Source organism: Protopterus annectens, chromosome 10.part0, assembly GCF_019279795.1.
Source record: "Protopterus annectens isolate FY-2018-M chromosome 10.part0, PAN1.0, whole genome shotgun sequence".
In the NCBI taxonomy this organism is placed as follows: Eukaryota; Metazoa; Chordata; order Ceratodontiformes; family Protopteridae; genus Protopterus; species Protopterus annectens.
Genome location: NC_056744.1, coordinates 106,389,770 through 106,404,896, shown reverse-complemented (window position 1 = coordinate 106,404,896; position 15,127 = coordinate 106,389,770). Strand labels below are relative to the sequence as shown.

Below are 15,127 nucleotides of genomic sequence, written 5' to 3'. Positions count from 1 at the left end.
TTAATTTGTATGAGTTAAACAGGAGATTGACAAGTGTTTTTAATTTCACAATTTATTCTTTTTTTTCAGAAAGAATAAAATGTGCTATTGGTCAGTATGTTGGTTATGCAGTAACTGTACAATTCAGCATGTTCAATGTAAGTGACAGATTGTTTTGTCATAAGGGCTTTAGTTGCCCTGAGACTATGCAACCTCAGCATAGGTTACAAAAAAGTTAGGGAATGCAGACAGCTTTACCCCATGGGAGGGGGGTCTCTATCCCCCCATGGCTGCTGTTGCTCAGTTTGTTGAAGCCTACATTATACACATATACACACACACACACACACACACACACACACACACACACACACACACACACACACACACACACACACACACACTTGCAAGATAATGAGTGAAGAATCTGGAAAGAGCAGTCAGGTGGTGTCATTCATTATCCTGGAAGAGAATCGGTAGATTGAAAAGCACAAATTTATTATACCAGTGTGGGATATGTTTCACTCTGTGCAGATTTTATTTATTTATTATTTATGTATTGACATTTGGTGACTTTGAAATTCTGACTCGGTCAGGAACCCATTTTCAGCAGAGGCCTGGGGAGAAAAGCTCCACAGTTAACAAAATAGAATCATAAAAGTTTAAACAATTTTTAAAGAAAAGACAGTGACAAGGTATTACGTTACTAACATATATAGTGTAGGCATAGATTAATAGTACAAACTTACATTCAATTAAAGAAAGTTTACATGGTTTGCATTTAAGAGATGGTCAACATTTGTGACAATTTGTGAAGGTCAAGACCAAACAATGCATGCAGCCAATAGAACTTTTTATATGTAAGTATTAAGGGTAGCTATTTAGTAAGAATTTAATGTTAGGGAGAAGTGAATGAATATAGGAATAGTAGAGGAGGTAGGGGGTTAGATGAAAGCAAGATTAGTGTGAGAAAGTTGGATTAAGACGTATTGCAGACATAATTGTGATGGGAGATATGGTAGGGGTGGATGAAAAAATTTAAGATAGGTATAAGAGAGAAGTATATGAAGAGGGAAGTGTAAAAAGAATGGAGGAGTTGTGGAGACTAAGAGGGGGAGTTGTTAGTAGTTAAGGGAAGCTTAACAGGTATGCGTTATTAGACTATATCTATGATGCTTTTTTTTCTGGATATAAGGTAGGTTTAAAGAGGCATGAAGGGTGAATGGGGGGGGGGTCTGAGATAGATTAAGTTGGTTAATTGTAGCTTAGGAGCAAGAGCAAATGTTTTATTTAAGGTAATTGTCTTTTATTGTAAATTTAAAGGTCTTGAGGGATTTGATGGCACTAATAGTTGGTGGTAGGGCATTCCATAATTTAGCAGTGGCATAAGAGTAAAGGCATTGTCCAGCTCTTTTGGTGCGTTTGTGCACTTGTAGAAGTAGTTTATTAGTAGACCAGAGATTTCTGGGTGGAGTGTAGGGCTGTAAGATTAAGGCTGGGCAGCTTTGTTGGGTTTATAAATTATTCTATGAGCTAGAGAGACTTGTGCTAAATTCAAGTATTGAGGGAATTCTAGCCAGATTGTTTTTTTGAGTGTTAAACATTGGTGGGTGCGATTTGGTCAACCAATTGCAAATTTGACAATTTTGTAATAACATGATTGTAGTTTGTTCTTTAGGGTTATGTGAAGATTTGTAAGAATAGGGCCTCCATAAAGAAGGGATGGGAGTACAATGGTATTGGTTAGTGTCATTTTAGTGGAAGCATCCATAAAGTGTTTGTGTCTGTGAAGTTTGCCAAGTTTGATGTGTGTTTTTTTAATTGAATTAAGTATGTGTTGCTCGAAGGTACGTTTGTCTATACTAATGCCAATTAAGTTTTGCCTGAGTTACAAGAGAGGTAAAGCCTTCTTGTGTGATTGTGAAGAGATGGTGGGGGTTGAGGGATGTGGAAATAATGGTGGAGTCATCTGCATATTGAATGAGTGTGCTTTGGAGGGAGGCAGAGTGAAAGTTGTTAATGAATATGTTCAAGGGCAGGGGTCCTAAAATGAACCCTTTGGAGACTTCACTGGTGTTTGCCTGGTATTTGATAGGGTAGATAGCCATTTGACACATTGCTGCTTATCAGTTAAATAGTTGAGGAACCATTTTTGAGTGGTAGTAGTAGTTTGAGAGCAACCTAGTGTAGAAAGTTGATGTTCTTCATTCCACATTGCTGCAGTCCTAACTATTGGGTAGTCCGCTGTCCAGTCGGCCCGAATACCAAAGTATATGGCTGACGTCGGTCAGGGCGCATTAGACTGACGTCAGTACGTCAGGGTACTAATGCGCATGACCGACGTCATATCCTCAGTCTTTTTTGCCGCATGGTCCGATGCAGAAGCAATTTTGCGAGTGCAGGTTGGCGTTCTGAAAGTTTCTGAAGCCAGAGTTTCAGACCGAATCAAAGTTGGCTAAGTACCCGTTGGGAATATTTTGGTTTTTCTTGCCTCAGTATTTAACCGGATGTCAGAAAAAGTGAATAACTGTATTTCTTGTGGGAAACAGATACCTCATAGGGATTACCATACTTTGTGTATACCTTGTTTAGGGCCTGAGCACGACGTTGTTGGATGCCGCTCTTGTGCTAGATTTAACAAACGCACTATTAAGAGAAGGTTAGACTGTGCCAGGTTAGTGTTTGGGAAGCGTTGTAATTATAAAATGCCGTCGGATGCTCCGGCGCTTCGCTAAAAGCGCAAGAACAAAACAGCAAAACCTAGAGTGGAAGAACCGACAGTCCCAGACGCCGGTTCTTTAGAGGGCTCAGTGGAGCCGGAGGTTTTGCCAGGTGTTTCTTTGGAGTCTCAGGGAGAGACTTTACTGTTACAGGATGTATCCTCTCAGGAAGTAGGCCAGGCTGAGGGGCTTCTCAGGTGGCTGTTCTTCCTTCTCTTCCTAAGGTGGTTAGAGCCTCCTCTTCTGTTTCCAAGGCTTCTTTGAGGGGCAGGCCGAGTTTTGCTTCAGTGGGGTTTCTCCTAGTGCTTCAGGGTCTTTGCCTAAGAAACATATGCTTAAAATGGCAGAGGATTTGATTACTATGATAAGGGGTTCTATGCCCCCTCCTGATAAGAGGCCTAGGGTGGAACCTGAGTTTGACAGTTTTGAGCAATGCTCGGAGGCTTCTGAGTCTTCGGCTGAAGACTTGCAGGAGTACCCTCCTTATTCTGATTCTGATGTGGATGATTCTACTCCTTCAGCTTCTCCTCCTGAGGATTTTTCATTTTCAGAGACTCTGCATTCCATGAGGGAGCATTTTAAATGGGAAGGTCAAGATTTCTCTGATTCCAGGAAAAGGCTTAGGGAATTCTTGTTTTAACCCCAGCATAGGCCTTTAGCTATACCTCCTGTTTTGAATGTGGTGGAAGATGTTTTGCAGAGGCTTCCTGAATCCTGATTCTTTGCCTCCTGCCCCAGTTAAACCGGATAGGTATTATAGGGTGCCTGAAGCTCATAAGTATCTTTTAAGAGTCCTAGGGCAGACCCGAAACTGTCTCTCAGGGGCCTAAAGGTGTGAAGGCCTCAGTTGTTAAAAATCCTGTCCCTCCTGATAAAGAGGCAAGGGCTTTGGATAGATGGGGAAAGAAAGTGTATACTTCTTCCACTTTAGCCATGAGGCGTTGAATTGTCAGTTTCACATGTTAAAATATCAGAATTATCTTCTTTCACAGTTGAAATCTAAGGTGGATGCTCTGGCGGAAGGTATTGAGTGTAAAGAGTTGCAGGATTTAGTTCATGTGTCTGAACAGGTGGGTAAACATTCCTTGCAATGTGGTTTTGATGCTGTGCAGGCCTCCTCCAGGGTGGCTGCCACTGGTTCTGTTCTTCGTAGGCACGCCTGGTTGAGAGATCAGAATTTAGCTGAGCATGTTAAGACACGGATTTTGGATGCTCCTTTGCAGTCTGATGTGTTGTTTGGTTCGCCTGTAGAAGCAGTTTTGAAGAAAATGGAGGACAAGGCTAAGTCTATGCAAACTGTTAAAGATTTTTGCAGGTGCAGCCTCCAGTTTAGTAGAAATTGGCCTGCTAAGGGATGGACTTATCCTGCTTATGATTCCCAGTCTAGGGGTAGGTCTAGACGTGGTAGGGGCAGAGCTCAGGGTTCTTTTAGGCCTAGGACAGGAGTTCCCCTGCTCAGACTTCTGGTGAGGGCAGGGGTCAGTCCTTTCGTAAGCAGACCCAATGACCTGCCTTTTCAGCTGCCAGTTCATTCTCGTCTGGCAGCACCGTTGGGAGGAAGACTGTCTCTTTTCAAAGAAAATTGGGATTTAATTACCCAAGACAGATGGGTTCTGGATATCATTCACCACGGTTACAGGTTTTATTTCCATACCTTGCCTCCTTTCAAAGGCATGCCAGACATTCCTCCTCTACAAAGACAAGAGGCTCACAAGCAAATTTCTCTATTACTCCAAATAGGGGCCATTCAGCCGGTTCCTGTGCCAGAAAGGGGCCTAGGATTTTATTCTCGCCTGTTCCTAGTAAAGAACAAGGGGAACACGTGGAGACAAATTTTGGATTTATCTATCCTCAACACTTATCTGGACATTCCCAAGTTCAAAATGTTGACGTTACAACAGCTTTTACCTCTGCTGGGCATAGATCACTGGATGGTAACTTTAGATCTCAAGGAAGCTTACCTTCATGTGCCTATAAGACTAAGTTGCAGAAAGTATCTGCGTTTTCGAGCTGGAAGTTCTCATTATCAGTTCTCTGCATTGCCCTTTGGCTTATCTACTGCACCCAGAGTATTCACAAAGGTTCTGGCTCCAGTGATAGCTTACTTCAGGCTAAAAGGAATTCAAATCTATCCTTACTTGGACGATTGCCTGATTCTGGCTCAAGAAAAGGAAGACCTTCTACAGCATTTGGAATATGTCATAGCAGTGCTAAGATGCCTAGGGTATTCTGTGAACGAAATAAAGTCCAGTCTAGTACCCTCTCAAGACATGTGCTTTCTGGGTGTGAGACTGAATACAGCAGCCCAGATGGCCTTTTTAACCCCGGACAAACAAAAGAATCTTTCCAGTTACTTCCATCAACTATCTCTTCAGTCCGGGCTGACTGCAAGGACAGTCCTTCAAGCCTTAGGGTTCATGGCATCTTGTATTCTGGTGCTTCCCAATGCCAAACTGCATATGAGGAAGCTACAATGGTATCTCAAAATGTATGGACACAGCACTGCCAGGATTTGGACACTGTCATTCAAATAATACCTTGCATTCAAAAGGAATTTTTGTGGTGGGCTCAGGAATGTCACCTAAACAAGGGACTCTCTGTGACCCGGCCAGAGGCGAGTCAAATTCTAACGACAGATGCCTCAGACATTGCTTGGGGAGCTCATCTAAATGGAAAGTGGATACAAGACAAGTGGCCTGCCAGACTACAGCATCTACATATCAACATGAAGGAGATGTTAGCAGTCCAGTTTGCATTAATGGCTTTCAAGGAGTTACTTCTTCCAGGGCAGGTGTTGATTCTAACAGACAACACAACTGTCATGTGGTACATCAACAAACAAGGGGAACACATTCTTACCCATTGTGCAGGCAAGCAATGATTTTATGGGAGACTGCGCTCAGCTTGCAACTAACTCTTCAGGCAAGGTTTCTGCCGGAGCACAGAACTCCTTAGCAGATGTGTTAAGCAGACAAATCATGGATCCCCACAGTGGAAACTGGATCTTCATGTATTTCAAAAGTTGACAGTGTCCTGGGGAACTCCAGACATAGATCTGTTCGCTTCTCCACTAAACCACCAGCTGCCAAAGTTTTGCACACAGAGGTTTCATCACACAGCTTGGAAAGTGGATGCTCTTTCTTTCAGTTGGAAAAATCTTCATGTGTATGCGTTTCCACCTCTGCCTCTTCTTCCAAAGGTGCTTCTAAAGGTCAGACAAGACAAGCCAAGGATGATTTTAATAGCTCCAGATTGGCCTCGGCAGCACTGGTACCCATTACTGAGGAGTCTGGTAAAGAAGCCTCCATGGCCTTTACCCTTGATTCCACACCTGTTGTCTCAGAGAGACGGTCACCTGCTCAATGTCAAGCTTCACTCTCTTCATCTAACAGCCTGGCATATTCTGTTTTGAAAGACAGCAGGTCTCAACTTCCTCAACAAGTTTTAAATGTGATTATGGAAGCCAGGAGACCTAGTACAAGGAAAGTGTACGCAGAAAAATGGAAGAGATTTTATTTTGGAGTGCAGCAAACAATTTGGAGATTTCTGAGCCAAATTTGAGTGTGGCTCTTCAATATCTTACTGAGTTATTGGACAAAGGTTTGTCTTTCTCTTCCATTAAGATTCATGCTGCAGCAATTTCAGCTCACTATGATTGTGACCCACCGCTGTTTTCATCCTTTGTTCAAGCAATTTCTTAGAGGGGCAAAGAATATAAGACCCCCGTAGAGCTCCTACTCCTGCTTGGGATCTCAATTTTGTGTTGGAAAACTTACTCTACAACCTTTTGAGCCTGCGGCTACTACTGAATTGAAATACTTGTCATGGAAGACTGCTTTTTTGTTGGCCATTACTTCTGCAAGAAGGGTTTCTGAGTTGCAGGCCCTTATGGCAGTGGAGCCTTTTGATTTTTCACAAGGATAGAGTATCTTTACGTCCTAATCCTTCCTTTATGCCTAAGGTGGTTTCTAGTGTGGCTTTAAACCAAACTATTCATTTGCCTACGTTTTATGCAGATCCCCAAAATAAAGGGGAAAAGATTTTGCACACTTTAGATGTACACAGGCAATTCGTTATTATTTGAGCAGGACTAAGGATTTTAGGCAGTCTCAGCAGTTGTTTGTTTCTTTTGCTTTGAGTTCTCAGGGCAAGCCTGTGTCAAAACAAACTATTTCTAGATGGATTGGGTGTTGCATTACATTTTGTTATTCCCATCATGGCAAGGAGATTCCAGCTGGGATTAGGCCTCATTCCACTAGGGCTACTGCCACTTCAACAGCATTTCTGAGGGGTGGCAACTAAGGATATTTTGGAGGCAGCTACTTGGAGTTCAGTGCATACTTTCTCTAAGCATTATCACCTTCCTCTCTACTCTAAGTCTAGGGCTGGTTTTGCCACAGCTATTTTGCAGGGCATGTTGTCAGTTCCTGCTTCCTTATGATTTGCCAGCCTCCCTTACCTCTGCTTTGGGATTCTACCCAATAGTTAGGACTGCAGCAATGTGGAATGAAGAACATAGTACAGTTTTGTACCTACCATAAATGTAGATGTTCGAGGATCCACATTGCTGCAGTCCAATTTACCTCCCTCCTTCCCCTCTGTGTTTAGGGGTGGTTGTGTAGGTGAGGTTATATTCTGCTAATTTTGTATATTTTGTATATATATATTTTGGTGCAGGTATGTTGGGAGTTTTTGGTTTTTGGCCTTATCTTTTCAGGGTCTTCTGACATCTGGGGCAAGAAAAGACTGAGGATATGAGGTCGGTCATGCGCATTAGTACCCTGACGTACTGACGTCAGTCTAATGCGCCCTGACCGACGTCAGCCATATACTTTGGTATTCGGGCCGACTGGACAGCGGACTACCCAATAGTTAGGACTGCAGCAATGTGGATCCTCGAACATCTACATTTATGGTAGGTACAAAACTGTACTTTTGAATAGTTTAGAATGGGACACTGTGTCAAAGGCCTTTGATGGGTCTAGTAAGATTACTGATGTAAATTGGCCCTTGTCCATAGCTTTATATGCAGTGTCTGTGAAGGATACTAGTGCTGTGGAGATTGTTGACTGAGAGAAATTTCATTAGTTGTAGTTGTATGCATTTTTCTAACAGTTTAAATGGGGGAGAGGATACAAATGGGTGTATAATTAGACAGTTCACTATTTTTTCCTCCTTTGTGCAAAGGGGTAGTGATACATTTTTTTCAAAGTTTTGGGATATAGGATTCAGTGATGCAGCTATTGATCAGAATACTGATTGGATAGCCTATTGCTTCTGTGGATAGTTTTAGATATTCTGATGGAAGATTGTCAGCAGAGAGAGAAGAGGGTTTGATTTTATTAAGAAGTTTTTGTACAATTGAGGTGGGAACAGGTTGAAGAGAAAAAGTGGTTGTTTAGGGTGTGGCGGAGTTTGAAACTGGGTTATTATTTGTTTATTTATTTGCAGTTTGTTAACCAGGAAAGTTCATAGGGCCTAAAACAGCCATTTTTCAATGGAGGCCTGAGGAGAAAAGCTCCAGAAACAATATTACAAAAAAGTAAAAACTGTTAAAGCTCACAAAAATATTACATTGTATAGGACATAGAGATAATGATGGCAATAATAAAAACATGTTGTGGTAAATGGCATGGCAAGCAGTTCTGCAATTTACGATGGTTTGCGATGTAGTGATTTAGATGATTTAGCTTTAGATGCAGTGATTTGCAATGGGTTAGCTCTTAAGTTTCAAAGTTCAAATTGTTTTATAATCTGCAGCTATGAGGTGACCTTTTTTTTCTCTTTAATGACATTTTTTAATGTATTTTGTCCCTTTCATGATTCGGTTTGCAGTTGTCTTTAGACAGTGTCTTGTCACTGACATTGGTGGATCATTCAGAAGGCAACCGGGTCTACAGGCTAGAAGAACTGCAAGAACTTCAGAACAAGCTCATGCTGATGTCCACAAAGGGAGAACGTGGAAGAGAGGAAGTGGATATTTTCATGGAGGTAAAGTACAAGAGTATCTGAACTTATGAATTTGTAACACACTTCTGCATGTTGTAGGTATAACTTGCAGTGTTTGTACATTTGTACGTTATAATAATATCACTGGGGCATTGTTGAAAATCTCTACATGCGCCTTTCATTTTCTTGCCTTTCAGAATGCATTGCATTTTCTGTATCATCAGTTACTAGTCTCATTACATGTGAAGTTACTGTTGGGTCATCCGAAGCAACTTCACTTTAGGCAGACTGATACAGAACCAAACCCCGAAAAGTGTGTCGCAGACAATTTGTGGCCCAAGAGCTGTATTGGCAAAAATTATATTTATATAGAATGGGTAGGATTCTTAGATGTCATAGTAATTGCATATGGTCAGTGTACATGGAAGAGCATAAAAAGCTCAATGACTTATTGCTGTGTGAAGTGTGAATGCTGTACTGAAATGCATTACTATGCAGCAAGCATGCGGATGATGTGCAAAACACAGATGAGCAACACAACAAGAATAATATTACAATGCATTTCATAGGCAGCAAGACTATACCAAGTCTGTAATTTTAGACTGCACTGCAGTGTTCTAAAAGTCGACCAACTCTCTGTCCTCACCTGCAAAAACAGCAGAACTAAGACAGACACCAGTGTTGTACACTGTAGGGATACCAATCATAAGACATCCCATGCACATAACATTTTCAGCTTTTCAGCTACAGGCAAAAGTATATAGGTGTCAGTTTAGTGATAGGTAAAGATATAGCTGTACTTTTCTATATCTATATCTATACAGACACATGCACACACGTGTGTGTATATATATATATATATATATATATATATATATATATATATATATATATATATATACTGAGCAGACCTAGAGAATCATAAAGAAAGAACAGGACCAAACACGAAGGTATTACATCCTGATATTCGTGTGCATTCTGTTCTTTCTTTATGATTCTCTAGATTTTCTCAGTATGTTTTAGTCATTATTTTCTCTTAGAGATAATTTATTTTGTATACATCCATATATATATATATATATATATATATATATATATATATATATATATATACAGAGAGAGAGAGAGAGAGATAGATGTAGATATAGATATATGCATATTCACATGGGTCACATAAGAACCTATGACAAAGTAGAATATTGCTGCAATTGAATGTCAGTGTTGAAGGAACAAAGTTGCTTTGTCCAGCAGGTATGGATGAAATATCCCACAGGACAGGCTAAGACAGCAGGACATCATTCAGTCAGTACAAGGACTTAATGAGCTACAAATGTGTGCTGGTATGCGGGAATAGCTAAACAGCCAGTCAGTTTTCTGGGAATCCCACATACCAGAGAACCAGGCTGAGTGCACAGTGTGCTTAAGACTTTGTGTTTGTGTGTGTATGTGTTTCTTTCTGTGTGAGAGAGAAAGAGAGAGACCAAACAGAAACACTGTATGTGTCTTCCCTATTGCAGATTACAAGCATGAATATTCCCTGCTGCTTGGCCCATGCACTGTGATATGTTGTGTAACCTTTCCCTACTGTGCCCCATATCACTATCAGTCAATTTTCTTGATCTACAGGGCAAACATGCTGCTTTTCTTATTGCTTATATTTTTTGACTCTTTTTGTCAAGTCCACTTCTGGTACCCAAACTCTGCTTGGGCTGTCCATATACAGGACACAGGGCTGTCCTGCTATGTGCCCTTATGTGCACCTTTGAGTGATGGTTAACTTATTGAAACGCTGAAAGCAGAGACTGCCTTACTGAGTCCATGCCTTGCAGTTCCCCCTTCTAACCTATGAAATCCAGGTTGTGTTATCCAGTACATGGCTCTATACCAAAATGTTTCAATAGGAAGGAATGCACTTTAGAATAATAATTATTTTACATGGCTATGCAGATTGTTGACTTTAATACAAACAGACAAAATAGCATACCTACATCTCTAAATATGCTTAATCAGAGATCATGCAACCTTGGTAACAAAGACAAACCTCCTTACTTCAACATTTAGAAAATCTGGCTGATTTCAGTGACAAACTTTAAATTTTCAAGGTACAAAGTTAACTGTTTAAATGCTTCAGCTGGTAGCATAAAGAGATGCAGTGGCATTTTACTTTTATGTCTTACCCGATTTCTCGGGCCAAACATGTACTGGCCAGTGGGTGGGCATATTAGGGCATGTGGCATGTCATCTGAACTTCATGGCAACTTGGCTACCCCTTTTGTGTCCCTAGCCTCCACCTGAGATGTAACACAAGGAGTATGCAGGTGCATGCCATTCCCTCAGTAGAGGCAAATCCATCCATCCTCTGCCTTGTCTGATATGCCAGAACTGCTAATTGAACCTAGGTCACCAGGACTATAGTTAGGGCTTCATCCATCTACACAACTGTACACCAGCCCTCCGCTAAGTAATGCTAATATTCAGAACTCAGTATGTTTTTAAATAGGATGGCCCTGATCTCCCTGTATAGTTCACATTCTGTAAAAATTTGATGATTTTTGTTGCTTGCTTGCCAAAATGAGCAGGAGGAGCAGTATTTAACTTTTTAAAAACGTTTCTTTAAAATTTACTTCCAGAAATCTCAGATTTCTATTTCATGTAGCTCCTTAGGACATTCCAGTTTTTGGATGACTGACAGATAGCTTTTGTTATTTATTTTAGGTATATGCTACTCTAACGACCACATAACTTTTGTTATTTATTTTAGGTATATACTACTCTAACGACCACAAGGGCATTTTTAAGCCTGGCACTACATCCCGAGTGTATCCAACAAGTTTGGTGCCCTGGAGTTATTTTTATATGTAAGCTAGGGAATATATTCACATGTTGTCTCTTTCTGTTAGAGACACAGGTGACACACCAGGGTGAATTTTGCCATCCACTCGTCCAGATTATGCTTGAATACAGTCAGAGAAAAATTCTGCTTCACATGGATAGGAATACTGTTCCAGAGAAGGGGTATTCTGTGAGAAACACACCTGTCTCTCCAACATGTTCTGTTTACGTCACAAGCAAGGTTTACGTCTCTGGATCTGGTAGCTTTGATGATATTTATTTTGCAGATATGTTAGAGGTTCTTCAGAGTGGGATCCTGGGATGCCATGTATGCCAGATGTAGCTCACCCTTCAACAGTCTGTAGGAGACAGAGTATAGGGATAGGAGTTTGAAACAATTTGCATAGGACATGTTGTTAATGTCCTGTATTCTTTTTGAGAGAAACCTCTGTGGACATTCCACTTTTTGCATATGCCTGGTCAGGTGCATACTGAAGGGGACAATGTAGTCAATGAAGATTCTCATGAGGACTGTGAATAGTGAAATAATGACTTTCTTAGATCTAGATTATACCCTTGCTTATAAGTTGAGTAACACAGAATGATTTTCTTGCTATCTTAGACACATGTTGGTCAAAAAGCCAGGTTTCTGTCTATGTACATCCCCAAATCCCTGACCACTGAGTCTACTGTTAGTGGTCTGTTAATACTGAGGTAGTTTCCCAGGCTAGCCAGCTTCCAAAAGGGTACAATTATGCATTTATTTCTTAGCAGTGAGTTTTAAACCGTGTCTACGGCAGTACTTATTTGTCTGTATTAGTCTTTCCTGGAGGATATTCTTGGGGGATTCTGTGATTGCTGTAAGTTTGCTGTCAGCCAGAGGCCCTTGATGTTAGATGCCAAAAAGAAGAGTACCCAGCACTGAGCCCTGAGGGACTCCACTAGTGACCAGCCTTTTTGTGGTGGTGGACTTCCATATTCTAACTCCTGGGTCGTATCTTTGAGCCGGCTGGTAATCCAGCATGTAATAGAGGTTTATGCTAGTTTTGTGAGCTTATTTACATTGCCTGAGTTGCATGAAATGCCTTGGCCAGATCAAGGTAAGCATTATGCACCATTTTGCCTAATTCATTGCCTCGGTGGCCTTCTCAAAGAAGTCTACCTGACTGAGTAGATTTAATTTTTTTTTTTTTTGACAATATACAGATTGGGTTGGATCCAGTGCCATTATTAATAATTTCTATGATAATTCTTTCCATGGCTTTACATATGAGTCGAGTTAGACTAATGGGTCTGTAGTTTCTGAGGTCTCATAAAGGACTGCTGTTATGTAGAGGGATGACTGTTGCTGTTTTCCATTTGCATGGCATGCAGCCTGACTGGAGGCTATGGTTAAATCATGACTCCAGTGTCCCTGATAGATCATCTTTCATGCTATTTAGGAGGCGTCCTGGGATATTATCAGGTCCCATCAATAAGGTGTTCTTGGCCTTGAAGAGTGTGTTTAGGACTTGTTCCTTAGTAATGGTTAGGGGTTATGTTCAATAGTATTTCTTGAGGTGTGACCGGCGGTGGGGTAGGTATTTAATATATCTTCCAGCCCAATATAGGTGGCTCTATTCACAATCAGCTCTGCAAATTGTTGTATGCAGCCTTTGAGGTTACAGACATAGCTAAAGAAAGCCCTGTGGTTGTCCTTGGCTTGGAAGACTACTTTTACCTCAAAATTGGCCTGGATAAACCTGATTTGCCCTCTGAGCTGTTTGTCTAGATTGATTAGAAAGTTTTTATCCTTCTGGGCATTGTATTTCCTGACTTTGCTATGAGTTTCTTCCTTATGTTGTACAGCCTATTGATGTTTGGATTCTACCGTAGTGGCTTGTTTTTTTTGAGTTTGTTCTGAGCTTTTTTCTGGTAGGCACAACTGTCTCTCTGCATTTATTAACATGATTGTATAGTGTATCTATAAATATTTTCGCATATGCAGCTGTGTTTTTGGGTGCTTTAAATTTTGTCAGATTGGCACTTAATAATCGGACGTTTGCCTTAGAATAGTTACTAAATGCTACAACGTTAGCTGGGGTAATGGGTTTTATTTTTACTTCAAAGAAGACAGCATTATGCTTCAAGTTTACTAAAGAGAACATTACACAAGGGAGGGTGCAGTGCTCTCTCATCTTAGTGAGGACTGGGTCCAATATGATCCACACAGCCTACCTGGACCTCGCAAAAGCCTTCGATACAATACCCCACTCGGGCATTATAGATAAGCTCACCAGCTTAAATATAAACCCCTATGTCACGGTTGCAAACTGGCTCAAGGACAGAACCCACATGGTTAGAATTGCTGGAGCCATGTCAGACTCCAAACCAGTTACAAGTGGCATCCCACAAGGCTCAGTCCTGGGACCTCTCTTGTTCGGTATATATTTCTCTGAGGTACAGGCCAACACGGAAGGACTGTGGCTGACCAAGTTCGCAGATGACTGCAAACTGGGCGCCATAATCGACTCTCCAGCCGACACAAGCATCCTCCAAAAGGGCCTCATAGAAACAGACAACTGGTGCCAGAGCCATGGCCTCAAGCTAAACGCCAAAAGTGTATAGTCATCCCCTTGGCAAAAACAAAGTGCCCACAAATTACCACATAGGTAGTAATCCATTAAGTACAGAAGAAGTAATTAGGGACCTGGGGACCCAAGGTGATAGCAATCTGTCATTTGACAACCACGTGGCCAAAGTGGTTAGAAAAACATTTTATATAGCCCACCTAATCATGAAGGGATTCACATCTAGATCAGGGGAGGTCATCGTGCCTCTTTACTCATCCCTCATCAGGCCCATAATTGAGTACAATGCCCCTTTTGGGATGTACCTTACCAGACACCTGCAGCAACTGGAAAGACCCCAAAAGTACCTCACCAAGAGGATCAAAGGGCACAGACAGATGCCATATGCTGCCCAGTTAAAGAAACTCCAGCTCTACTCAGTGGCATACCGCCTGCTCAGAGGCGATCTGTGCCTGACATATAAAGCCATGTCCAACCCGGAATTAATGGACATGCTGCACCTTAGAAAATCCAAATCCCATCGAGCTACGCGCTCAAGAGACTTGAACCTCAGCACTGAAATAAATAGGACATGCTGGAGGGACAGATTTATAACCCAGAGGCTCCCTTCACTCTGGAATAAAATCCCAGTCCAGGTTAGGCAGAGTCCCTCATTGACTGTCTTCAAGAGGAATCTTGATGAGTGGAATGGAGATCGTAGGTTTACCCCGGGTATCACTTCTGTGTCACTGTTAGACAGAGGCACAGTATACTAACCTCAAAAAAGGCATAGCAAAATTAATTTAAAATGGGTGGCGAAAGCCAAACACACTCTGGCTAGGCTTATAAATGCCCTAGGGCAGATAGCCTAGTATGAACCTATGAACCTAATATGTGTGCTATAGAATTCCTGGCATTAAGTCAGAATATTTACTTCTTTTCTTATTTCTATATGTTTGTCTACTTTTGTCTTTTTAATTTTTTTTAAATATAGATGTGTAGCATGCAACATAACTTACTTTTAGATATTTAAAAAAATCTTTTATCAGTTACTTTCTGGGTTGCTGATTAAAAATTAATTGTTAACCCATTCTTCTT

General features: G+C 41.2%; 1 protein-coding gene across 1 annotated transcript in view; it reads left to right on the top strand.

Moving 5' to 3' along the window:
• The window catches only part of LOC122812984 (E3 ubiquitin-protein ligase rnf213-alpha-like), a 1,982,151-nt gene that overhangs the window by 546,102 nt on the left and 1,420,922 nt on the right, over positions 1-15,127 (top strand). The window contains 1 exon segment of the mRNA XM_044085079.1: positions 8,535-8,690. Coding sequence (XP_043941014.1) covers positions 8,535-8,690 — 156 coding nt within the window.